This window comes from Mesoplodon mirus (genome assembly GCF_964341445.2).
Source record: "Mesoplodon mirus genome assembly, chromosome: 14".
Classification (NCBI taxonomy): Eukaryota; Metazoa; Chordata; class Mammalia; order Artiodactyla; family Ziphiidae; genus Mesoplodon; species Mesoplodon mirus.
The window spans coordinates 84,483,180-84,508,217 of record NC_138990.1 but is presented as its reverse complement, the minus strand read 5'-3'; the positions used below and the strand labels follow the sequence as shown (position 1 = coordinate 84,508,217).

The 25,038-nt window shown below is 48.8% G+C and overlaps 1 protein-coding gene across 3 annotated transcripts in view; it reads left to right on the top strand.

The window, feature by feature from the left end:
- Positions 1–24,669, top strand: part of ADD2 (adducin 2) — a 120,407-nt gene extending 95,738 nt beyond the window's left edge. For all 3 annotated transcript variants that reach the window (XM_082641930.1, XM_082641931.1, XM_082641932.1), the window contains exons 12-16: positions 96–215; positions 1,048–1,137; positions 3,085–3,232; positions 4,800–4,925; positions 18,040–24,669. In XM_082641930.1, coding sequence (XP_082498056.1) covers positions 96–215; positions 1,048–1,137; positions 3,085–3,232; positions 4,800–4,925; positions 18,040–18,347 — 792 coding nt within the window. In that variant the 3' untranslated portion in view covers positions 18,348–24,669. The remainder of the gene's footprint in view (positions 1–95; positions 216–1,047; positions 1,138–3,084; positions 3,233–4,799; positions 4,926–18,039) is intronic.
- Positions 24,670–25,038: the final 369 nt, after the last annotated feature.

Here is a 25,038-nt window from a genome sequence, read left to right as displayed (position 1 = left end):
TAGGCTGGTCGGCCCAGATCTCATGGGGTGGACCACTAGGGTGGACGGTGAGCTATATGCCTTTGCCTTACCCACCGGGCCTTGTGTGTGTTCAGTGGATGAAGGCCGACGAGGTGGAGAAATCCAGCAGTGGCATGCCCATACGGATCGAAAACCCAAACCAATTTGTGCCTCTGTATACTGACCCCCAAGAAGTGCTGGACATGCGCAACAAGGTAAGGTGATAGCTAATTACCTCCCATCTTTTCTCCCTCAAGGGCGTGGGGGGGGGTCCCCAGGATGCGCCTGACTTACCGACATCCCAGATGCCTCTTATGGAAAAGAAACTACCATTTCTTGGCCATATTCCAGGCACAGTGCTAAGCGCTATGCTTTTGTAATCCTGTGTAACCCTCAAATGGAGAGGTACTAGCTTTAGACATTAGATGTGTCTAAGAGACCAGCCCGCAAATCACATTTTTTACAAATTTTATGCTATTTCCCTTTGGCTCATTTTCAAGATTGCAAAATCCTTTGTGTTTATTTCTCTACCTTTGCTTTACAGGTCACTCACTTATATTTCTAATGTTACTTTAAAAACTTAACTTGTAACAGACCACCTTCAATAGGTCGGGTATGCTCCCTGAACAGTGTTTCAGTGTGTGGTCCTCTGAAGGGCAGATTCCTGGGTCACTCCCACCCCTCCTCCCATGGGACTGAGATTCAATATGCACGGGGTGGCCCCCCCCCAGGAATCTGTAGTTTAAACCAATTCTTCAGGGACTTCATAGGACTATTAAAAATTGAGAATCTCCCTCAAGGATCTACTATGCCTCATTTCGCTCTTCATCTCAATGACCTGCTCATGGTTCATGAGAATCTGGTGTTCTACATAAACTTCTCATTCACTCTGGAGCAGACGTGGAGACAGACTGTCTCAGAGCGGACGTGATGCGTTACATCTGCGCCCCTGGGTGGCCTTTCTAGTGTGCCCTGGGGATGCTCCCTCCCAACTCCACACCCCGATGCTGGACAGCTAGCTCACTCTCCCCATCCCTTTCCACACAGATTCGAGAACAAAACCGACAGGATGTGAAGTCGGCGGGTCCTCAGTCCCAGCTGCTGGCGAGTGTCATCGCTGAGAAGAGCCGAAGCCCGGTACAGCAGACGCTGCCCTTGTCTGGAGGGGAAACGTGTTTGCCTTCTGGGTCTGCAGTGCCTGGGGCTGGGCAGCAGGACCCCTGAGTCCTTATATGCCCACCTTCCCCTGTGATCTTGGGCACTGGTGCTCTTGCTGCAAAGTGGATGCTGTGAGGACTGGGGACAGGGTCTCATCGCCCCACCATGGGCGCCAGGCAGGGGAGGAGCAGCCCAGCCTGCCCACGGGAGTGATGCGGCTTCTATGCCTCCCCCATGGAACTCCCCTCTGCCCTCTGTCAGTGCCCCGCAGAGTGACCTCTCAGGAGCGCGGCTGGCCTCTCCCAGCGGCTCCAGGCCTGCCTGCCCTGAGCGGCTCTGGCCTCTGTGCGTGGAAACAGCACCATCAGGCCGTAGCTCTGGGAAGATGCTCACAGGCTCTCAGACGGCAGACATGTATATAAGGACTGGTACTCCTACAGGATGGGAAGGGGCAGTGAGTTGCCCACACAAACACACGTAGAGTTAGAAAATATAAAGTTGTTCCCCTGCTTGAGATAGAACAGTTTTTGTTTAGTGCTTAGCAAAAGGGGTGAATGTCAGACTTCTCGCTTGTGTTGGAAATCATTGCTGCTCATTGCAAAGTAGCAATGGCATCTTCCTTAGCAGTAAGGGCAGGGGCAGGGGATACAGGGACCATTCCTCTCTGCAGAGCAAACTGAGGTGATGTCATGATTGCAGATCAGGTTGTAACCCACCAGGTGGGTGCCCCTTGGCAGAGGAAGTGTGAAGGTTATGTCATCACCTCCACCCCACCTCAGCTGAGCCAAGACAAGGAACATCAATTGTACTACAGGGTCAAGGATAGAAATACCCCCACGATAATGGGGGAGGTGGGAGTTCAATACTATGATCAGAATTGTTTAAAACTCTGCCATTTATACCGAGTGCTCTCCTTGGAGTCCCTTTTCTTGGGATCCTGGTCTTGGACTCTTTTGAACCCCATGATTCCTTAAGATAGGCCCAGGGCTGCCTTCTTTTGGAAGGAGCCCATGGGCCCATCATCAGAAGACTTGATGAGCCAGAGACAGATGGCCTGGAGTGTGTGGTGTGGGCCAGCCGCCCAGGCTTACATCCCCCCCCCTCACTTTCTTTGGCTCCTTGGCTCCAGAGCACTGAATTCCCAAAGGCCGAGATGAGGATGCTGAGTTAGGATAAAGGGCTATGGAGTCTGAGCTGACCCGAGCTAAAGGGATCAAAGGATTCCCGAAGCTTACACAAGGCCCAGCTGGTGAGCTCCCCAGAGCCAGGGGCTCCCCAGAGGGGGTGAAACACAGTGATTTTGCCAATGTCCCTTCAGGGACCTGCAGTACAGGCGGGTTGAAGATCCAGGGTTCAGGACCTTGGCCCCCTTGTTATTTATGACCGTGTGCAAAACAGGACTAACAGTTTGGACTGAGAACGCCAAAGCCACTGTGTGTTTTGCATATGACTTACTGCTGGGTGCTGTGGCTTGTGCTGCTGATGCGGGATGGTGGGGTGCATGGTGGGGAGCGGCTGGCATAACACTGGTTGAGCCAACGCTTTGCATGCTGGGTTTTGGCTGACTGACTATGGGCCGCCAGCTGTATTTGCACAGTGACGGCTTGCAAGCGTGCACAGGAGAGATCGCAATAAAGGTGTGTCTTCCTTCTGCTTGGGAGCATTCTTTGATTTTCTTTCTGGGGCAGAGGGAGGACCCCCTGCGTTCATCCAGACAGTTACAAAGAAGCCGGGTCTGGGGGTGAGGTGTAGCCGTGGGACGGAGTGAACAACCCCTACCCCGAGGCCCCGAGCTGTTGCCATGGAGCTGCATGCCACGCTGTCGCTAGCAAGACCACTGGCAGCCCCATGAGTGTGAAAGGAAGCTCGGGCCTGGGCCCCGACTGCGGCGTTCAGAGAGCGACACGCTCTGTGGTTAACTTTCAGTCCACAGAGAGCCAGCTGATGTCCCGGGGCCAGGAGGATACCAAAGACGAGGCCGAGGAGATAGCGCCCAACCCCTTTAGCCAACTCACGGATCAGGAGCTGGAAGAGTACAAGAAAGAGGTGGAGAGGAAGAAGCTAGAACTCGATGGTAAATAACCCCGGGATGCCGGTGCTTCAGGACCTCCCAGGCGGAGGGGAGAGCTCGGGGCACCCCGAGAGGCAGCAGAGCAAACCACGGCCCTCACTCCCGCCAGCAGCCCTGGACCCCCGTCCTTGCTGCCTGCCAGGGCCCCCAGGGCTCAATCCAGCCTTGTCTCGCTTTCCTTTTCAATCTTCATTTGCTTCTCTCTGTCTCTTCTCTGTCATGTCCTCACTTTGACCTTCCTGCTCCATCAGCAAGTAATATTCTTTTTTTTTTTTTGCGGTACGCGGGCCTCTCACTGTTGTGGCCTCTCCCGTCGCGGAGCACAGGCTCCGGTCGCGCAGGCTCAGCGGCCATGGCTCACGGGCCCAGCCGCTCCGCGGCATGTGGGATCTTCCCGGACCGGGGCACGAACCCCTGTCCCCTGCATCGGCAGGCGGACTCTCAACCACTGCGCCACCAGGGAAGCCCAAGAAATAATATTCTTATCAGCATGAGTTTGTTCATCACAACAATGCCCCTCATGGCTCGTGCCTGACAGTTACACAGTGCTGCAGCCATGACCCCACTGACCCTCTCACCTGGGAATAAGGAGTTAATCCGTGAGGAGGGCTTAGGACAGTGCCTATGAATGTGGCCTAGGTCAGTAGACACCAGACAAATGTTAGCTGTAATAATATGTTCATTATAATAGTAATCATAATTACTGATGATCTATCAGATGTGGTATAAACCACGTAGCCTGGCAATCAGAACTGAGTCCTTTATGTCAGAATCTCAGTCAAGCCCATCTCTCCACGCTGACTCCTAAGTGGTCATACTCTTGATAGCTTGCTCATGCCTTTGTCCCTTCCCGACAGAGTTTCTCCTCTTGGCTAGCCTGATTCAGTATTATCTACACTTCGGCCTCTGTGGCAAACCCCCTCCAGCCAGGAAGCCCTCTCTGTCCCCCACATGGAGCTGTCCCTTCTCTTTGCTTCAAGCGCACTTGGGCTCTGAGACACAGAATTCAGCTCTTGGTTTTGTCCGCCAGGCAAGGCTTTCATTCCCTCAGGGCAGGGCCCTCTTCCACAGCCCCCGTCCCCACCCAGAGTCAGCCATCTTCCTAGGAGCAAAGGCACTAGAAGAATCCTCGCTGGCTTCCTTGGAGTCAGCTTGCTTGGAGTTCTCGGTGCCAATCGAAAAAGTAGATAGAAAAATATGGTGCTCTTTGTCCCTAGAGATTGTTTGGACCGGACATGTAAATTAGGTAAATAATCAATAAGCTACATGCAAACAAATCGTGGGCGGGAGTTCCCCTGCAGTCTTGCCGTCCACATCAGGGGTAACATAGTCCATCCAAAGATGACCTGTGATGGAGGAAACGGAACAGGACTCCGACTCCTCCCGACTCCTCCCATTTACCTCCCCTAGGATGTAGAAGAAATTTTTTTTTAAAGTTAGAGGAAGCAGCTAACTCCAGCCAGGAGAAATGAGGACCAAGCCGAAGAAAGCAGTTGTTTGAAAGCACTCTCGGGCTGCCCACCTCTCCTCTCCTTGACCTCTATCCTGAGCTGGCTTTCTGTATTTTCAGGAGAGAAAGAACCTGCCCCTGAGGAGCCTGGCTCACCTGTAAAGTCTGCACCTGCTTCTCCAGCTCAGAGCCCAGCCAAGTCAGAGACGAAGAGCCCCGTGGGCTCTCCCTCCAAGTCTGTGGACGGTGAGTCGAGCTGAGCATCTGGGAGGGAGGAGGCACCTCCGCAGGCCGAGAAGGGGGTCTGCAGAGAGGGTGGGCAGGTATGCACTGCAGGGCACCTGCCTTTCAACAGGTGCTGCCCTCATACGGGAGACTCTCCCCTCTGCTGTTTCTAGGGAACCTGAAACAGGGGTTACCAACTTTAAGCTTGTTCCATTCACAAGGTGTGACAATACACCTTACGGGTTAAGCCGAGTCTAAGCAATGCTGAGTAAGTTAATGATTGACCCACAGCCTTCTCATCTCTCACTCAGGCCAGGTTGGCTGATGGACCTTTCTAGATGCACCAGCCCAGTGCCCAGACTTTAATGTGCACAGGGATCACCTAGGGATCTGGTTAAAATGAAGATTAAAATGTTAAAATGAAGACACAGTAGGTCTGGGGTGGGACCTGAGACCCTGCATTTCTGGCAAGCCCCCTGGTGAGGCTGATGGTGTCATTCTCAACCTTGGCTGCACATCGGGATCACCTGGGGAGTTTTACAATCCCTGACGCCTGCCGGGGTCCCACCCCACCAGTTTCTGAGTTCAGTGGTCTAGGAGTGGGCATGGGGGAGTGCAGCCTGGAGTGGTAAGATCTCTCCAGATGAATCTAATGTGTAGCCCAGGTTGAAAACCACTTTATTAGATACTAGTTTAGAGAACTGAGTTCTAGGCCCAACTCAACTGTTAATTTTAGAAAATCAGATAATCTCCGTGCCTCAGTTTCCTTGTCTGTCAGATGGGGCTACTAATATTTTCCCCTTTTAAGGTTCTAATATATATAAGGGAAGGTGTAGGTGAGGACATACTTGGAAAGAGTAAAAGCCTGATGTAAATATAAGATCTAATTATGGTTATGATTAATAATATACATATGATGGAGAATAATATGATAGTCTAAACCTCCTAGATCATGCAAGTGCCTTTAATGAGCTCCTGGAATCGCTCTGGGGCATTAACGCTCCTCCCCTGGGGCACACCACCCCAACTGTGAGCCCTCACCAGGGAGGGCTGAACCCCAGGCAGACAGTAGCAGCTGGGTGTCCTGATAGAACCTTCCCCCTCCTGGGTAGAATGGCCACACATGTGGATGCAGCTCGACCCCCCAACTCTGAGCTCCCTCCATAAGTGAACTGCTGCCTTGAGCACAGGCCCAGCGTTGGCAGAGGAAGCCCATCTGCTTGAGGCCAGAGCCCCAAGTGGATGTCCCATGCCTGTGTTCATTGTGTCTCACCGTGGTGTTGTCAACCTGCCTCCACAACGTCTTCCTTTCTCTTCCCGTTGGTGCCTTCATCAAAGGAGTTTCCTCCGATTCTGAATACTTGTCTCTGTAGTAAGTATAGAGAGGCTGTTTACTAACTCACTCCAATACGTGCAATGGGGGAGGGAGGACGTTTACAAAGGTAATATGTTGCTCCTCAGTTTTTTCTTTTTTTTTTTTTTTTTTTTTTAATTTTATTTTTTTGCTTTATAACAAATATAATCAGTTATACATATACATATGTTTCCATATCCCCTCCCTTTTGCGTCTCCCTCCCACCCTCCCTATCCCACCCCTCCAGGCGGTCACAAAGTACCGAGCTGATCTCCCTGTGCTATGCGGCTGCTTCCCACTAGCTATCTACCTCACGTTTGGTAGTGTATATATGTCCATGCCGCTCTTTCACTTTGTCACAGCTTACCCTTCCCCCTCCCCATATCCTCAAGTCCATTCTCTAGTAGGTCTGTGTCTTTATTCCTGTCTTACCCCTATGTTCTTCATGACATTTTTTTTTCTTAAATTCCATATATATGTGTTAGCATACAGTATTTGTCTTTCTCTTTCTGACTTACTTCACTCTGTATGACAGACTCTAGGTCTATCCACCTCATTACAAATAGCTCAATTTCATTTCTTTTTATGGCTGAGTAATATTCCATTGTATATATGTGCCACATCTTCTTTATCCATTCATCCGATGATGGACACTTAGGTTGTTTCCATCTCCGGGCTATTGTAAATAGGGCTGCTATGAACATTTTGGTACATGTCTCTTTTTGAATTATGGTTTTCTCAGGGTATATGCCCAGTAGTGGGATTGCTGGGTCATATGGTAGGTCTATTTGTAGTTTTTTAAGGAACCTCCATACCGTTCTCCATAGCGGCTGTACCCATTCACATTCCCACCAGCAGTGCAAGAGTGTTCCCTTTTTTCCACACCCTCTCCAGCATTTATTGTTTCTAGATTTTTTGATGATGGCCATTCTGACTGGTGTGAGATGATATCTCATTGTAGTTTTGATTTGCATTTCTCTAATGAGTAAAGATGTTGAGCATCCTTTCATGTGTTTGTTGGCAGTCTGTATATCTTCTGTGGAGAAATGTCTATTTAGGTCTTCTGCCCATTTTTGGATTGGGTTGTTTGTTTTTTTGTTATTGAGCTGCATGAGCTGCTTATAAATTTTGGAGATTAATCCTTTGTCAGTTGCTTCATTTGCAAATATTTTCTCCCATTCTGAGGGTTGTCTTTTGGTCTTGTTTATGGTTTCCTTTGCTGTGCAAAAGCTTTTAAGTTTCATTAGGTCCCATGTGTTTATTTTTGTCTTTATTTCCATTTCTCTAGGAGGTGGGTCAAAAAGGATCTTGCTGTGATTTATGTCATAGAGTGTTCTGCCTATGTTTTCCTCTAAGAGTTTGATAGTGTCTGGCCTTACATTTAGGTCTTTAATCCATTTTGAGCTTATTTTTGTGTATGGTGTTAGGGAATGATCTAATCTCATACTTTTACATGTCCCTATCCAGTTTTCCCAGCACCACTTATTGAAGAGACTGTCCTTTCTCCACTGTATATTCCTGCCTCCTTTATCAAAGATAAGGTGACCATATGTCCGTGGGTTTAACTCTGGGCTTTCTATCCTGTTCCATTGATCTATCTTTCTGTTTTTGTGCCAGTACCATACTGTCTTGATTACTGTAGCTTTGTAGTATAGTCTGAAGTCAGGGAGCCTGATTCCTCCAGCTCCATTTTTCGTTCTCAAGATTGCTTTGGCTATTCGGGGTCTTTTGTGTTTCCATACAAATTGTGAAATTTTTTGTTCTAGTTCTGTGAAAAATGCCAGTGGTAGTTTGATAGGGATTGCATTGAACCTGTAGATTGCTTTGGGTAGTAGAGTCATTTTCACAATGTTGATTCTTCCAATCCAAGAACATGGTATATCTCTCCATCTATTTGTATCATCTTTAATTTCTTTCATCAGTGTCTTATAATTTTCTGCATACAGGTCTTTTGTCTCCTTAGGTAGGTTTATTCCTAGATATTTTATTCTTTTTGTTGCAATGGTAAATGGGAGTGTTTCCTTGATTTCACTTTCAGATTTTTCATCATCAGTATATAGGAATGCCAGAGATTTCTGTGCATTAATTTTGTATCCTGCAACTTTACCAAATTCATTGATTAACTCTAGTAGTTTTCTGGTAGCATCTTTAGGATTCTCTATGTATAGTATCATGTCATCTGCAAACAGTGACAGCTTTACTTCTTCTTTTCCAATTTGGATTCCTTTTATTTCCTTTTCTTCTCTGATTGCTGTGGCTAAAACTTCCAAAACTAGGTTGAATAAGAGTGGTGAAAGTGGGCAACCTTGTCTAGTTCCTGATCTTAGTGGAAATGGTTTCAGTTTTTCACCATTGAGGACGATGCTGGCTGTGGGTTTGTCATATATGGCCTTTATTATGTTGAGGAAAGTTCCCTCTATGCCTACTTTCTGCAGGGTTTTTATCATAAATGGGTGTTGAATTTTGTCGAAAGCTTTCTCTGCATCTATTGAGATGATCATATGGTTTTTCTCCTTCAGTTTGTTAATATGGTGTATCACGTTGATTGATTTGCGTATATTGAAGAATCCTTGCATTCCTGGAATAAACCCCACTTGATCATGGTGTATGATCCTTTTAATGTGCTGTTGGATTCTGTTTGCTAGTATTTTGTTGAGGATTTTTGCATCTATGTTCATCAGTGATATTGGCCTGTAGTTTTCTTTCTTTGTGACATCCTTGCCTGGTTTTGGTATCAAGGTGATGGTGGCCTCGTAGAATGAGTTTGGGAGTGTTCCTCCCTCTGCTATATTTTGGAAGAGTTTCAGAAGGATAGGTGTTAGCTCTTCTCTAAATGCTTGATAGAATTCGCCTGTGAAGCCATCTGGTCCTGGGCTTTTGTTTGTTGGAAGATTTTTTATCACAGTTTCAATTTCAGTGCTTGTGATTGGTCTGTTCATATTTTCTATTTCTTCCTGATTCAGTCTTGGCAGGTTGTGCATTTCTAAGAATTTGTCCATTTCTTCCAGGTTGTCCATTTTATTGGCATAGAGTTGCTTATAGTAATCTCTCATGATCTTTTGTATTTCTGTAGTGTCAGTTGTTACTTCTCCTTTTTCATTTCTAATTCTATTGATTTGAGTCTTCTCCCTTTTTTTCTTGATGAGTCTGGCTAATGGTTTATCAATTTTGTTTATCTTCTCAAAGAACCAGCTTTTAGTTTTATTGATCTTTGCTATCGTTTCCTTCATTTCTTTTTCATTTATTTCTGATCTGATTTTTATGATTTCTTTCCTTCTGCTAACTTTGGGATGTTTTTGTTCTTCTTTCTCTAATTGCTTTAGGTGCAAGGTTAGGTTGTTTATTCGAGATGTTTCCTGTTTCTTAAGGTGGGATTGTATTGCTATAAACTTCCCTCTTAGAACTGCTTTTGCTGCATCCCATAGGTTTTGGGTCGTCGTGTCTCCATTGTCATTTGTTTCTAGGTATTTTTTAATTTCCTCTTTGATTTCTTCAGTGATCACTTCGTTATTAAGTAGTGTATTGTTTAGCCTCCATGTGTTTGTATTTTTTACAGCTCTTTTCCTGTAATTGATATCTAGTCTCATAGCATTGTGGTCGGAAAAGATACTTGATACAATTTCAATTTTCTTAAATTTACCAAGGCTTGATTTGTGACCCAAGATATGATCTATCCTGGAGAATGTTCCATGAGCACTTGAGACAAATGTGTATTCTGTTGTTTTTGGATGGAATGTCCTATAAATATCAATTAAGTCCATCTTGTTTAATGTATCATTTAAAGCTTGTGTTTCCTTATTTATTTTCATTTTGGATGATCTGTCCATTGGTGAAAGTGGGGTGTTAAAGTCCCCTACTATGAGTGTGTTACTGTCGATTTCTCCTTTTATGGCTGTTAGTATTTGCCTTATGTATTGAGGTGCTCCTATGTTGGGTGCATAAATATTTACAATTGTTATATCTTCTTCTTGGATCGATCCCTTGATCATTATGTAGTGTCCTTCTTTGTCTCTTCTAGTAGTCCTTATTTTAAAGTCTATTTTGTCTGATATGAGAATTGCTACTCCAGCTTTCTTTTGGTTTCCATTTGCATGGAATATCTTTTTCCATCCCCTTACTTTCAGTCTGTATGTGTCTCTAGGTCTGAAGTGGGTCTCTTGTAGACAGCATATAGATGGGTCTTGTTTTTGTATCCATTCAGCCACTCTGTGTCTTTTGGTGGGAGCATTTAGTCCATTTACATTTAAGGTAATTATCGATATGTATGTTCCTATTCCCATTTTCTTAATTGTTTTGGGTTCATTATTGTAGGTCTTTTACTTCTGTTGTGTTTCTTGCCTAGATAAGTTCCTTTAGCATTTGTTGTAAAGCTGGTTTGGTGGTGCTGAACTCTCTCAGCTTTTGCTTGTCTGTAAACGTTTTAATTTCTCCATCAAATCTGAATGAGATCCTTGCTGGGTAGAGTAATCTTGGTTGCAGGTTTTTCTCCTTCATCACTTTAAGTATGTCCTGCCACTCCCTTCTGGCTTGTAGAGTTTCTGCTGAGAGATCAGCTGTTATTCTGATGGGGATTCCCTTGTGTGTTATTTGTTGTTTTTGCCTTGCTGCTTTTAATATGATTTCTTTGTGTTTAATTTTTGACAGTTTGATTAATATGTGTCTTGGCGTATTTCTCCTTGGATTTATTCTGTATGGGACTCTCTGTGCCTCCTGGACTTGATTAACTATTTCCTTTCCCATATTAGGGAAGTTTTCAACTATAATCTCTTCAAATATTTTCTCAGTCCCTTTCTTTTTCTCTTCTTCTTCTGGAACCCCTATAATTCGAATGTTGGTGCGTTTAATGTTGTCCCAGAGGTCTCTGAGACTGTCCTCTGTTCTTTTCATTCTTTTTTCTTTATTTTGCTCTGCAGCAGTTATTTCCACTATTTTATCTTCCACCTCACTTATCCGTTCTTCTGCCTCAGTTATTCTGCTATTGATCCCATCTAGAGTATTTTTTATTTCATGTATTGTGTTTTTAATCGATGCTTGATTCATCTTTAGTTCTTCTAGGTCCTTGTTAACTGTTTCTTGCATTTTGTCTATTCTATTTCCAAGATTTTGGATCTGGGAAGTAGAATCTTGGATCATCTTTACCATCATTATTCTGAATTCTTTTTCAGGTAGACTGCCTATTACCTCTTCATTTGTTAGGTCTGGTGGGTTTTTATCTTGCTCCTTCTCCTGCTGTGTGTTTTTCTGTCTTCTCATTTTGCTTATGTTACTGTGTTTGGGGTCTCCTTTTTGCAGGCTGCAGGTTCGTAGTTCCCGTTGTTTTTGGTGTCTGTCCCTAGTGGCTAAGGTTGGTTTAGTGGGTTGTGTAGGCTTCCTGGTGGAGGGGACTAGTGCCTGTGTTCTGGTGGATGAGGCTGGATCTTGTCTTTCTGGTGGGCAGGTCCACGTCTGGTGGTGTGTTTTGGGGTGTCTGCGGACTTTTTATGATTTTAGGCCACCTCTCTGCTAATGGGTGGCGTTGTGTTCCTGTCTTGCTAGTTGTTTGGCTTAGGGTGTCCAGCACTGTAGCCTGCTGGTCGTTGAGTGAAGCTGGGTGCTGGTGTTGAGATGGAGATCTCTGGAAGATTTTCGCCGTTTGATATTATGTGGAGCTGGGAGGTCTCTTGTGGACCAGTGTCCTGAAGTTGGCTCTCCCACCTCAGAGGCACAGCACTGACTCCGGGCTCCTCAATTTGGGATGATGTGTTGTCTATTCATGTATTCCACAGATGCAGGGTACATCAAGTTGATTGTGGAGCTTTAATCTGCTGCTTCTGAGGCTGCTGGGAGAGGTTTCCCTTTCTCTTCTTTGTTCTCACAGCTCCTAGGTCTCAGCTTTGGATTTGGCCCCGCCTCTGCGTGTAGGTCGCCGGAGGGCGTCTGTTCTTCGCTCAGATAGGACAGGGTTAAAGGAGCAGCCTCTTCGGGGACTCTGGCTCACTCAGGCCGGGAGGGAGGGAGGGGCAGGGAGTGCGGGGCGAGCCTGCAGCGGCAGAGGTCGGCGTGACGTTGCACCAGCCCGAGGCGCGCCGTGCGTTCTCCCAGGGAAGCCGCCCCTGGATCCCGGGACCCCGGCAGTGGCGGGCTGCACAGGCTCCCGGAAGGGCGGTGTGGGCAGTGACCTGCGCTCGCACACAGGCTTCTTGGCGGCGGCAGCAGCAGCCCCAGCGTCCCACGCCTGTCACTGGGCTCCGCGCTTTCAGTCGCGACTCGCGCCCGTCCGTGGAGCCCCTTTAAGCAGCGCTCTTAATCCCCTCTCCTCGCGCACCAGGAAACCAAGAGGGAAGAAAAAGTCTCTTGCCTCTTCGGCAGCTCCAGAGTTTTCCCGGACTCCCTCCCGGCTAGCTGTGGCACATTAGCCCCCTTCAGGCTGAGTTCTCGCCACCAGCCCCAGTCCTCTCCCTGCGCTCTGACCGAAGCCCGAGCCTCAGCTTCCAGCGCTGCGTGCCCCGGCGGGCGAGCAGACAAGCCTCTCGGGCTGGTGAGTGCTGCTCGGCACCGATCCTCTGTGTGCGGATCTCTCCGCTTTGCCCTACCCAGGTATGTGGGGAGTTTCTTGCCTTTTGGGAGGTCTGGGGTCTTCTGCCAGCGTTCAGTAGGTGTTCTGTAGGAGTTGTTCCACGTGTAGCTGTATTTCTGGTGTATCCATGGGGAGGAAGGTGATCTCCGCGTCTTACTCTTCCGCCATCTTACCCGGAAGTTCAGTTTTTTCTTTTGCTGCTCACAACCCTGCCTTCGGGAGGTTTCCTGAGCATAAACGTCATGACCAATCCCACATGTGCTGTGCGTGGTTTAGGCATCCCTCTAGGATAGACACACATAGGTCATAGCCGTGCACTAACACACTCCCGTACTTGCATGGCACATGCCACCCACAGTGAATGGGCCTTGGGCCAGCTGCTGGATGCCCCCTTTGGCGGAGGGCTTGTGGCCCTCGGGTGCACATCTGCACCCCCCCTTCCTAGTGCATGGGCCCCTCTAAGGAGCCCATGACCTCTTCTAGGGCTGGGGGCCAGAGCCTGAATGACCTTGGGGACCAACTGCCTTATCTGGATGCAGAGAGCACCCTGCCTGACTGCCGTCTGCAGCATCCCTGCACCAACTGCAGGAAGGCGAGCCCACTGAGAGGAGGCTGGTGGCAGGAGTGGGACAAGGGGTGGCAATTCCATTTCGGCTCTTGGGAGCCCCTTGGAGTGACCTCTGCTACTCGGTGGGACAGAAATGGGGAGGAGATGGGTGTGAGGGGTGGGATCACTGCTTTCCCACTGCCTGATGTTGTTCCCACTGCAGCAGGATTCCTGCTTCTCTCTGGCCCAAATCTATGCTCCATGGAGAGGCAGACTCTAGTTGAGTTGTTAGAAAAGAGTCTTCCTGTAACACAGGCAGAGCTGGGGAGCGTGGACCTCCTTGGTGCCTTCCCCGCGTGAAGAGGCACCAGTTGGAGCTGTCTGGGGTGACCGGTGTGAAGTGGGGCTGGGTTGCCTTGGCCAGGCTGCCCATTGGCCTACCCAGCTCCTCAGGACAACGGGGCTGACCCCCCGAGTAGCATCTGCACTTTCACATGTAGCTCACCTATCAGATCAGGAATGACTTTTTCACCATTGGTCCCCATGCTCTCAAATCCTCTTGTGCTAATTCACCTCAATGTTACTCCTCATCTGTCTCCCTGACTCCTACCCCCTCAGCCTCTCTGAAGGAGTCCTTCCAGTCCTCTTCCCTCACATCTGGCCACCTCTGTCATCACCTTCTCTGTTGACTGGCTCCTGACTGTCCCTGCCCCTGCTGACTCAATCCCCCCAGGGGCCCCTCAGGAGCACTGGCTATGCCTGCAAAGAAATAGCCCTGCATTCAGCATCAGAAGGTCAGCTCTGTCACTTACTAATGTAGCCATCTCAAATACGTTGCATAAAAACACTGCAGGATGGGGGACTAACATGAATCCTTGCCTTTCTTAACTTACAGCATTGTTATCAGGATAAAATGAGCTCATAAATATAAAAGGACCTTGTAATGTGCTTTCATAAATGAGTTCTCATTATGTACTGCGTTCTCAGGATTGTGAGAGAGACTACGCTGCTTGCTATTTTAAGCCACTAAGTTCTGGTGTGGTTTGTTATGCAGCAGTAGATAACTATTAAATCATAGTGCCTAATGAGAACTGGTCTATGGAAATTAGTTCTTCTGTGGGTTGACTAGGCTCAGCGGGTGGTTCTTCTGCTGCACGGATGTCAGCTGGGGCTGCAGTCATCTGGTTGCCTGACTAAGCTAGAACTTCCAACATGGGGCACTCACATGTCAGGTGCCTTGTCAGGGGCAGCTGGAAGGCTGGGCTCAGCTGGGACAGTGGAATGGCTGGGCCTCTTTCTCTGTCTCTCTGTCTGTCTGTCTGTCTCTCCATATAACTGTAGGTCCTCTCCATGTGGCCTCTCCATCTGTGTTTCCATCAAGGTAGTTGGACTTTACACATGGTGCCTCAAGGCTCCCCAAACTATAGAAGCAGAAGCTACTGGGCCTTCTTAATTCTTCAGCCTGAGGCTGGCTCAGTGGCACTTCCTCTGCCTTCTGCTGGTTTCTCCAAGCCACAGGGCTAGCCCAGATTCAGTGTGGGAGGGGACCACACTCAAGTGTAAAATTCATATGTTGGTGGTAGGTTTAGAGAAGGGCAAAATCATTGTCAAATGTCAAGGGAGGCTGGAACCAGACGTTGGGGAGATATATGCTTGGACTGGCAGATAAGAGTAGAGTGGGCTGTCCAGGGAGTGGGCATTTCTGGAAGGGGACATCGGAGGACTGAGAGACAAGTGTTTGGATGCTGAGGGATAGTGAGAAATCCAGCCTGAGCGGTAGGTACCCAAACAAGCTCGGCATCTCCCTACCAAAGCACCTCCCTTCCTCCTCCAGCCTCTTCAAGCCTTTCAGCTCTTCCCAAGACACAAGGGTGTAGCTATGGACCCAGGCTGCCAAGTCCAGTCTTGTTCCAAATCCACTCTCCCTATTCCCCTCTGCTTCCTGGCCACCATCCTTGGATACATCCCCCAATTTCCCAGCCTCTACCCCTTTCCACCCACCCTACACCTGTCTCCTACTCCCAGAGCTTGAAGTGCCCCATCTAGGAGAGAAAGACAGTGGTTTGTCCTAGGAGATGCTAGAAGGTGAGTTCGCAACTGCCGCAGCTCCTGGGGCCCTTCAAATAGCTGAAGACCCAGGTAGTTCTGACCTTAACTGTCGTGGGCTGTTAACAAAGGAGAGATCTGGACTCTCAGAGCTGGTCCTTGATACTTTCCTTACTGGGGCCCAATAAGTACTTATTTCTAGAGCCTTGACTGCTGCCCCTTCTCTTGGCCCACTGCACCCTCCAGGGGTCTCTGTCCCCCCCAGCTGAGGGAGTGGTGACCTCGATCTGGAACCCAACTCCTCCAAGGCCCATGGTACCTCCCAGCCCCACATTCTGTTTGCTGGTACTCCCCAGACGATTCATGGTGCGGGGGCTCTGTGAGATGCTGGTGGCATGCCCGGTGTGGTCTTGTTTTCTGGCTGGGGAGAAGAATCCTAGTGTGCTCTCCTAGAGCAAGCCAGCAGGGGTTGCTGTTGCAGATGCAGCTGAACGGGTGGGTGTGGGTGAAGGCCACTGCTGGGGCGAGGATGCCTATCACCACAGGGCAGGAAATGGCACCTGGACAGAATGTGGGGTCCTTTGATCCATAGTTGTGTTCGTGGAGCTAGAAGGCAGGTGACAAAATCATCTGAGAGGATGTGACTTGAGAAACACGTCCTCACGGGTCATCCAAGTGAGGGGCCATTGGAGGTACAAGAGCCCAGGAGGCCAAGAGTGGGAACAGGGGAATAGGTACAGGAGACAAAGGCCAGCATTCAGGGCTGCTGTTTGTTTACAAGGTTGGGTCCAGTTCAGCGTAGAAGGCTCAGACTGGGACAGACAAGAAAGAAGATGAGGTATGGTGTTGGCTCGGTTAGAATAAAACCATTCACACGTTCATTTGTTTGCTTATGCATTCAACCATTCATGGATTCCACAACCATTTTTTGAGTACCTCCTATAAGCTAGTCACGTAGATAATTAAACACGGTCTTGTCTGATTTATTTCAGTTTTGAGGAGAGAGATAGGCATAAAAAAGAAGTGATTGTTTTACAGTCACTGTGATGGAAATTTATCTAGTAGGGGCTGAAAGGAAGGAGTGACAAATTCTACCTGGAAGCAGGGATGGGACCAGGAAAGACTTTAAGGGGAGGGTAACATTCAAGCTGATTGATTGTGTGGGTGAAGGTTGGGGACACAGAGAAGGGTGGTCCAGACAGAGGGAAACAGACTGCAATGGCAGGGAGGGGTCCAGGGACCAGAGGGTTGATGAGGCCAAAAGCAGGTGAAGAGAGGAGAGGGGAGTGGTCAGGGGGAAAGCTGTGTCTGGACAGCTTTTCTGCGTTCAAGAGAATGGCCAGTGATGACCATGGGAATTCATGGTGGGCAGGAGGGCAGTAAGGGCCATAGGAATCAAGCGCATTAGAATACTTGGTAGCTGGATGATGGCAGGATGCGGGCCAGACAGTAGGAAGAATGGGGGCCAGGGCCAAGGTCTTCATTACTAAGAGGGGACAGTCCTCAGGAGTTATTGGAGAAGACGTTTGCTTACCCACATAGTTAAACTAGCCCATGTTAACTGTCCCCAAATTTACCCCCCCGTCCCATCTTCCATGTAACCAGACATTTCTCCAGTCTTTACCCCATCAAGAACCCTAGCCTTTTCCCAAGACATCTATCTTGCCCCACTCTGTCTGTAATGGTCACCAGTCTCCCACCTTCCCCAGCTCCCACACTCCTACTTTCTTGTGGTGTGATATCCTTCACACTCACACACATGCGCACTCACACACATGCACACTCACACACACCCCTCTCAGTTTCACGTAGTGAAAACAACACTAAGCTGGGATGGCAGGAAACTGAGGTCTGCCTGCTTTTACGGCTTTACTCAGTTTTCCTATCTGTAAAATGGGGAGGAGCTAGATGATCTTTACCTTCCTTTCTACTTTTCAGAGTCTACGGTTTTAGAATTTTCCCTCCTCCTTCCCCGTACAGGCATTTCAAAGCTTGAGTGGAAGCAGGGTGGGATGAGAGTGGGAAGGAGGAGAAAGGGTGGCAGGAGGGTTTCACTCCTGGCCTTGAACAGGGTGGCAGTCTGTAGGGTCCATTCCACTCAGGGAATCCCACCCTCCCTCTGCCTGCCCCTCTCTGCCTACGGGGAAGATACTCTCCATTTTTGAAAAGTTCCTCAGTGGTGTAGGAAATGAAATGGGTAGGAAAACATGTCATTTCCATATTTCTACTAGTGAAACTGAACCAGTTACAATTCTTAGCTGCATCCCCTGAGCTGTCCATGGCATTGCCCTCCCCTTCCTACAGCCTCTCTGTAGTCTGCGTCTGTTCCCTTGTTCTGTCTGTTCCTAGGAAAGCTCCCAACTGGGCCCCTGCTGGGCTGCTGCCGTGTCTGCAGATCATTACCTGTTTACATTTGTAGACAAGAGCCCAGAGTCCCTGGCCTGCCAAGGGCCTGTTCTCTCCTGTTTGGGAGAGAACCCTGCCTACCCCTTTCCCCTTACCGTGTCAGCCCGCCCCTCTCTTTGCTCTAGACTTCCTTTATATAATTGCCTAGAAATGGTTCTGTTAGCCCCAGGTTGAAGCTCTCGCCTGAATGAAATCTTATGGGTCATGTCTTTGGATCTTTTTCTAGAAGATGCTAAGAAGACGGAAACAAGCAAAGCCACCACAGAGCCGGAAACGACGCAGCCAGAAGGAGTGGTGGTCAACGGCAGGGAGGATGAGCAGACGGCAGAGGACATCCTCAGCAAAGGCCTCAGCCAGATGACCACCAGCGCCGACACGGATGTCGATACCTCGAAGGACAAAACAGAGTCAGTCACCAGCGGTCCCCTGTCCCCAGAGGGCTCGCCTTCCAAGTCTCCCTCAAAGAAGAAGAAGAAATTCCGCACCCCGTCCTTCCTGAAGAAGAGCAAAAAGAAGGAGAAAGTGGAGTCCTGATTCGCAGCCCCCTGGGGCTCCCACCTGCGACCTCCCTCCCCTCCCTCGCCGTCTCCCATCTCTGTCCCTGGAAGCACAGGGCCAAGGAGGGGTCGAATAGGCCCTGGATCACACTCTGATGGGAAACTTAGAGATTACCCCACCAACCCCTCCTTTTACAGTTGCCCCACAGAAATCAGGTGACTTCCCCAAGGTCATACAGCTGGTTCGTGGCGGAGCCTGCACTGGAAGTCAGGTCTTCTGGCTCCCAGTCCAGTGCTCTTTCCACTACATGACACTGCCTAGCTGTGGGCTGCCCTTGTGAGGAGGCTGCCCCTGATCTGAGCCCAGGGCAAGGGGCCAAAGTCAGCCGCAAGCTCTCACAAATCAGACCCAAATCAGACAGGTCGAGGCTTCCCTGAGCAAGGTCCTTGTCCTTGCGTGAACCTAACCTCCTGCTGATGGAGCTGTCACTATGTTTAGAAATCTCTCTTCTCTTTCCCGTAGGGTAACTGCCCTGCTGCTCATAGGAACCACACAAGTGGACCCGTCCCCTCCACCAGAAGTTAATCCTTGTTCCCAAGGGCTGATAGCTTAGCTTGTGCTCCCCCAACCACGAACCCCGAGCTTTCTTCATGGAACCTCTGGAATGACGGCCGGAATTGTTGTAAGAGTGGGCAGACGTGAGGGCAGCCAGATCAGCCACAGCGTGGAGGATGGTTCGATCGATATAAGAAGCCAGGAACTTGACCCATTTGAACAGTGCATCTCAGGCACTTCAAAACTAAAACCAAATTTAGCTTAGGAAAAACTTCTGACATAAGCAGGGCCGAAATTTGGGGAAATTTTGATCCTCTGTTGGCTTTGGGCTGTACAAGGAGGATCAGGACAGCACGGATATGCGATGCCTTTCAAGCATTGCCTGACTCTCAGGGCAGCGCGGCTCACCCTGTCGCCCTCCGGTCTGGCATCTGGGATCCCCTGACCTTCCCTTAAACCTAGAAGCCCTGGCTCACAGCCTGGAACTGGCATCCTTGGCCCCTTGACCTTGGCCCCTTGACCGTAGCTCCTCTGGGTTCTGACTCAGTCACTCTAGGTCCAGCAGAGGAGAATGAGGTGAGCCCTTCAGGATTAATCCTCTCGGACCAGCACTCAGAGAAAGGCTTGGGTGTCCCTGGCCCTGTCACTGTCTGCCCATCAATCCTGGGGCCTGTAAGAGCCACAGCTATTTTTTTAGATGCCATCACTATCTTTTCATACTCTTCCCTGGGGCTTTGATTTATGAGCATCATTGACTCTTAAAAAATAGACAATCCAATTCTCTTTAAAGCACAGTGTCTTCAAAGAATATTTTCCCTTTCTGTCCTGAATATTGTCAAAGTATTTTTGAAAGTTCTTAATCATAGTTTTCCATTTTTGAGCACTTACTACACGCACACACACACACACACACACTGTGCAGGCTTCACATACACTATATCCTTTAACTCTCATGATAATCCTGTGATGTGGGTCAGATTATTCCCATTTTATGGGTAAGAGAACTGAGCCCCGCAAAGGATAATTGACTTGTTCCAGTGACTTGGCTAGAAAGATTCAGAGCCTGGATTTGAACCCAGGTCCGTCTGAGTCCAGAACCTTTGCACTTAACAGCTATGATGATCAGAAAACTTTAATCTCTGAGGGTGGTTGTTTTAGTCCTGGACTGTTTTGTTTCTGTGACTGGTCTCCACTGCATAACGTTAGCACTTGAAGTGAAGGTAGGAAACCACCTGTGTTCTCCCCGATCAGTGCACAGTAAGTTCCTGGTGAATGTGGGCTGTGACAGGGCCAGTGTGGACCTCTGACAAAGGAGAGGCCAGAGCCTTCTGGTTGGGGCAGGAAACACCTTCATCGTTGGGCTATTTCTTGAGAAGGAAGGAAACTGACACATGACTAAGGAAAACACAAATACTGTGTGTCCCTAGAGCAGATTCCTAACTGCTACCCAGACCCATCTCTCTGTTCTGCTTCTGATTGAGTGAAGTCTTGTGATGGACAACCCAAAGCAGAAAAGTCTGTGATATGGCAAATGCCTTTCAAAGCCACTCCTTTGATGCCTTCTTTTTAAAAAAAGAAGATTTCACATTCATTCATTCATCCCAGTATTTGTTAAGCATCCACTAAGCAGCAGGCATTATGCTGACATTAAAAGAAAACAATCGTTGTGACTAGAATAACCAGTGACAGGCAGTGTTAAGAGAAAGGTAGAGGGGACCCAACCACTGATGCAGCTTTTTATGTTTGAGTGGTTGTCACTCAGAGATGATGTCAACAGACTCTTTGCTTTCAACACATTCTCTTTATTTCCTTTAAAACAGGGAGGCCTCATTTAGGTGAACATGCCAGGGCCTTGCAGGAGTTTATGCCATGGGGCCACCTCATATCCATCCATCTGTTTTTTCCCTATGCATTCAAAACCCACGCATGAGCTTAGGTCATGGACCAAGCTTGAGGGCAGGACATGGTCCCCGCCTCAAGGAGGTTCCTAAGTCTAGTAGGCATGTAAACAAGTTACAGAACGGGCAAGGGCGCAGACGAGGTGTAAGGAAGCGTTGACTGGCTATCTTCCAGGCCAGAGAAACCTTCCTGAAAGGAGTGAGGGCTGAGTTCGGTTTTCAAAACAAAGAGGAATTTTCCAGGAGGACAAGAGGGTTAGTAGGACACTGGTGAGGAGGGAAGAGCCCGTGCAAAGGCACGGGAGCATGAAACGCCATGACGCGTCCGTGGAGTAATTCAGTGAGGCCGGGACAGAAAGTGTGAGTCAGGCGATGGGGTTCACTTCACAGGTGGGCAGGGGTGGGTCATAAAGAAACTCGTAGAAGGTGTGGGGGAGTGGGACTTTATCATGAATGGGGTTTGGAGCCGCTGAGGGCTTGTGGTCAGGGTAGATCGTGAGCAGGTTGCATCTTAGAAAAATTCCTTTGGTGACTGAGTGGAGGACTGACTGGAGGGGGCAGCGCTGGAGGCATGGGAGGTCTCCACAAGGAGGCCTTTCGGAAACTGGAACGGACGTGGTGGCCTTACACTGCCTTTTCCCTTATAGCAAATAGTGAGCTGGGAGCACAGAATTCATTCCCATGACATTCTTTGGATAAGGCATCTTAAGAGAGCTTTTCAGCAAGGAGAGGGAACTATTCAGAGAGCTCATGCTCAGCGCAGCTTCCAGTTCTGTTTTGTCTTGGTGTAGAGTTGCTGGGAGAGCTGTCGAGTCACCCTGCCCATTTCTCCTCCTCTTGAACGTATAGGATGCAGCTGGCATGGCTCCAGGCTCGAGGCCAGGCGCTGAGTGCTGCTGAAGCAGATGTGCCATTCAAACAAGACCACAGGCTGTTAGGGTGAGAGGAAGGGACTTATTCTTTGGCTCTGAATAAAAATTGGCTGGATACTTCGGCCAGTATCTGTCTGGAGAAAAATGTACATGTGAGGAGCTCAGCAGTGTTAGGTGATAGGATGGTTTCTAGTAAAGCTTGGATATGCTGTGGAAAAGGATGAGAAAGTGTGGACAAACATGCTATGTTATAGATGCTGAGCTGGGGAGTGGAGAGGTTTCTGAGCCTGTCTCCTTGGGAAGATGGGCAGGGGTGGGAGCAAGGAGGCAGAGGTGTTACAGAGATGCAAGCTTGGCGCCAGTGACTCCCCCTGCACTGCTGGCCGGTGCCCAGCAGTCATGTGTGAGGACCATCCACACCACGTGACCTTTCCTCAGACTTTGCAAAAAGCACTGCCAAGAGACCAGCCCAGATCTGGGCTCCACAAGAGCCTCCTGGCCTGCGGGTGACCCAAGTCACTGTCCGACTTCAGCCAGGTTATACAGATAAAAATAACCTCCCTCAACCCTCCTGTAAGGAAAACGGGGCTCTTCCTCTGCAGACAGATAAATTCTTTTTAAAGAACTTGAGTGGATTTGGATGAGAAGTCTGGTCCAGTAAGAACCCCACTGGAAAGCATCACCCTTATACCACTGACTGTGTACTCTGAGCCTTGCATCCTGCTCCCCGTCCAGTAGCGTCACTGACTCCTGAATGTGGCAAGACAGTCATGCAGATGTCATTTGGCACTGCCATCACAGAGGGCTACTACCCTTGTCAACACGGGAAGAAGTTGTATGTGGTCACTTCTCTGGTTGCCGTGGATTTGAAAGAACCATTCACCCAACATCACGATTCACTTCTGAAAGCCTAAAAAATGAAAAGGAAGTGTGGATTTCTCCATGGAGGTAGTCAGAGGGGCAGATAGACGCACAGCCTACCCTCAGCCTCTGTGCCATCTTTGTACCGGTGTGAATTTTATGCTCTAGCTCCAGGCAGGAATACTCAGTTTTTGACTGTTGAACAAATGAGAAGAACTACAGCCCTTCCCCTGGGTACTGGTGCAGGTCGGCAGCAGTACTCGAGGTAGCTGCCACATTGCATTTGCCTCTCCGATCACAGAGGAAGAGGGTCTGTTAAAACCTTCTCTACCATATGAGCCCAAGCAAAGTCTCTAAGACAATAACATTCAAAGAGTCTGAGAAGAAATGAAGGAGGGGACAAATGTATGCTCTCCACCCCCGCAGGAAGGACAGGGCTCCCCACAATTCAAGACGTGGTGGGGCATTATATCCTCACTTTTCCACATCTATTCTGAGAGGGATACTTTAAGAAGCCAGAGACCTGAAATGACTAATGACATATGCTCACTGGATGTTTACCTGTGGGCAGTTCCACTGGTGCCACAATATGAAAAAGCATGCACAGTACGCAGTAGAGTGTTGAGTTCCAGACGCCCCATCTAAGCAACCTGTCCACTTGGGCGTGGATTCTTTTCTGCCAGAACTAAGAGTGCACGTGTAGAGCTCTGGGGCCAATGCACACCCAAACCTGTTAGCCTCCCATGGTGAGAAGCCACCTCTCACCCAGGCCTCAGGGTGGGGTTTCAGGCGGGGTGTCTCTCTTGAGTGGAGAAAGCGCCTTTCGTCATTTTTATGTAGAGAGGCTTCTCTTTTTAGGAAGGATTAGGAAGAATCTCTGGTTGGGGGTTTTCTTAAAAATACAGAAGCTATGGTTTGCATTGGTTTGTACTTACGTGGTATGAAGGTTTGCCAAATTGATGTTTGGTGCCCTTTGCCTTCAAGCTTGCCCCCAGAGTTGGGCTGTCGCTATGAGACATTGGGGCCTGAAGATGGAGGAGAAGTGGTCACCGTTACCGGCACAGGGTGGGACTCAGGTGGAGCTGGAAGCAGAGTTTCGCTGTGGGGAGGTACCAGCCAGTAGCTTTCCCTGTGTAGTCGGCCCTTTCCAAGCAGCAGGGTGAGGCCCGCTGTGACGTGGCAAACCCCTATCTTTAGTGAAAGAAAATGTTTTGAGGGCTTAGGGGGTTGGGAGGAGACTAGCAAGAAAAACCCTAAACTCTTCTCCCCTCCAACAAATTATCTTGCATAATTTTGAGAAGCGCAAAGGCCAGATCTTGTCTGTTAAAGTGAACCAGAAGGAGGAAGACAGTTGGACCAAGGACAGCGGGGCTACATTTAAATACATCAAAGGCCTCCTAAAATGGGAATATATTTTGGGGACCTCACCCCCACCTTTCAACTGCACCACATGCCTATCGGTCCTGCTTTGTGGGTGATTGTTTGATCTCCACCGGTTGCTCCACCTTTAACTTCCTGTAATCTACGATACACCCTACACCGCTGAGTCCCACGCCCTTTCTCAGGAAGAGGCGGGGTGGGGAGCAGAAATGGTCCTGAGCCCGGCTCACCTGGTGGTGGAGCACACGGGGGCCTAGGTAGAGCGCTGTGTTCTCTAGAGCTGTGGATGGTTTCGGTGAAATGTCTGTGTCTGACAATCGTCTTCCCTTGTACATACATGGTCTGTGTTTAGCTTTTCCTCGTATTGTGAAGTTTCAAATAGGGGTTCCATGCAAATACTCTTTCTGCTACTGAAATGCCAGCCCCCCGGATTGTGCATCTTTCCCACAAGTGGTTTTGCCTTTACGCTAACACTTTTTGAGCCACTGATGTGCAGATTGATTCGTTTCTTGGGCTTTTATTTTGCAATTTTATATATATATATACACACATTATATATATAATATATATATATATATATATTTATGGGTTGGTTTTGTACGGTTTTCTGTTTGAATCTCTGAGCACCAAAGCTGCCCTCAGATTGTCAAGAGAACTTTCCAAAGCCACTTCCTGAGCCCCCGCTGCTTTGGTGTTTGTGGTGCCGGGCGGTATCTCGGGCCGTGGATTTCTGTATGTACGTGCTGTCCTCTCACCCGCAGATATTTCCCTAGTAAATCTACTGTGCTTGGCTTCCCGGTGTGTGACCCATCTCTGTCGGCCACCCAGTTCTTCCAGCTCCCTGGGGAGCAGAAGCCAGAGAGGGGCTCCATGTATGGAAACTTTTATCCTGGGAACTTCACGCATGGAAACCTGGACATATGAATCATTGAGTTCTGACTGGGGAGGGAGGTAATAAAATGCTCCAGTCCTCTGAGAAGGGAAAGGCCAGGTGGATTTGCAAACAGCTCCGTGGAGGAAGGTCAGTTTAGATGGGTTGGGATGGGGAGGGCTTGCAGAAACGAACAGGAGCAGGTTCACAGGCTGGAATGGAAAGAGGTGTCAGGCCAGGATCAGAGGGCTGGGGAGAGCTAAGACGTCACCCCAAAGGGCAAAAGGGGA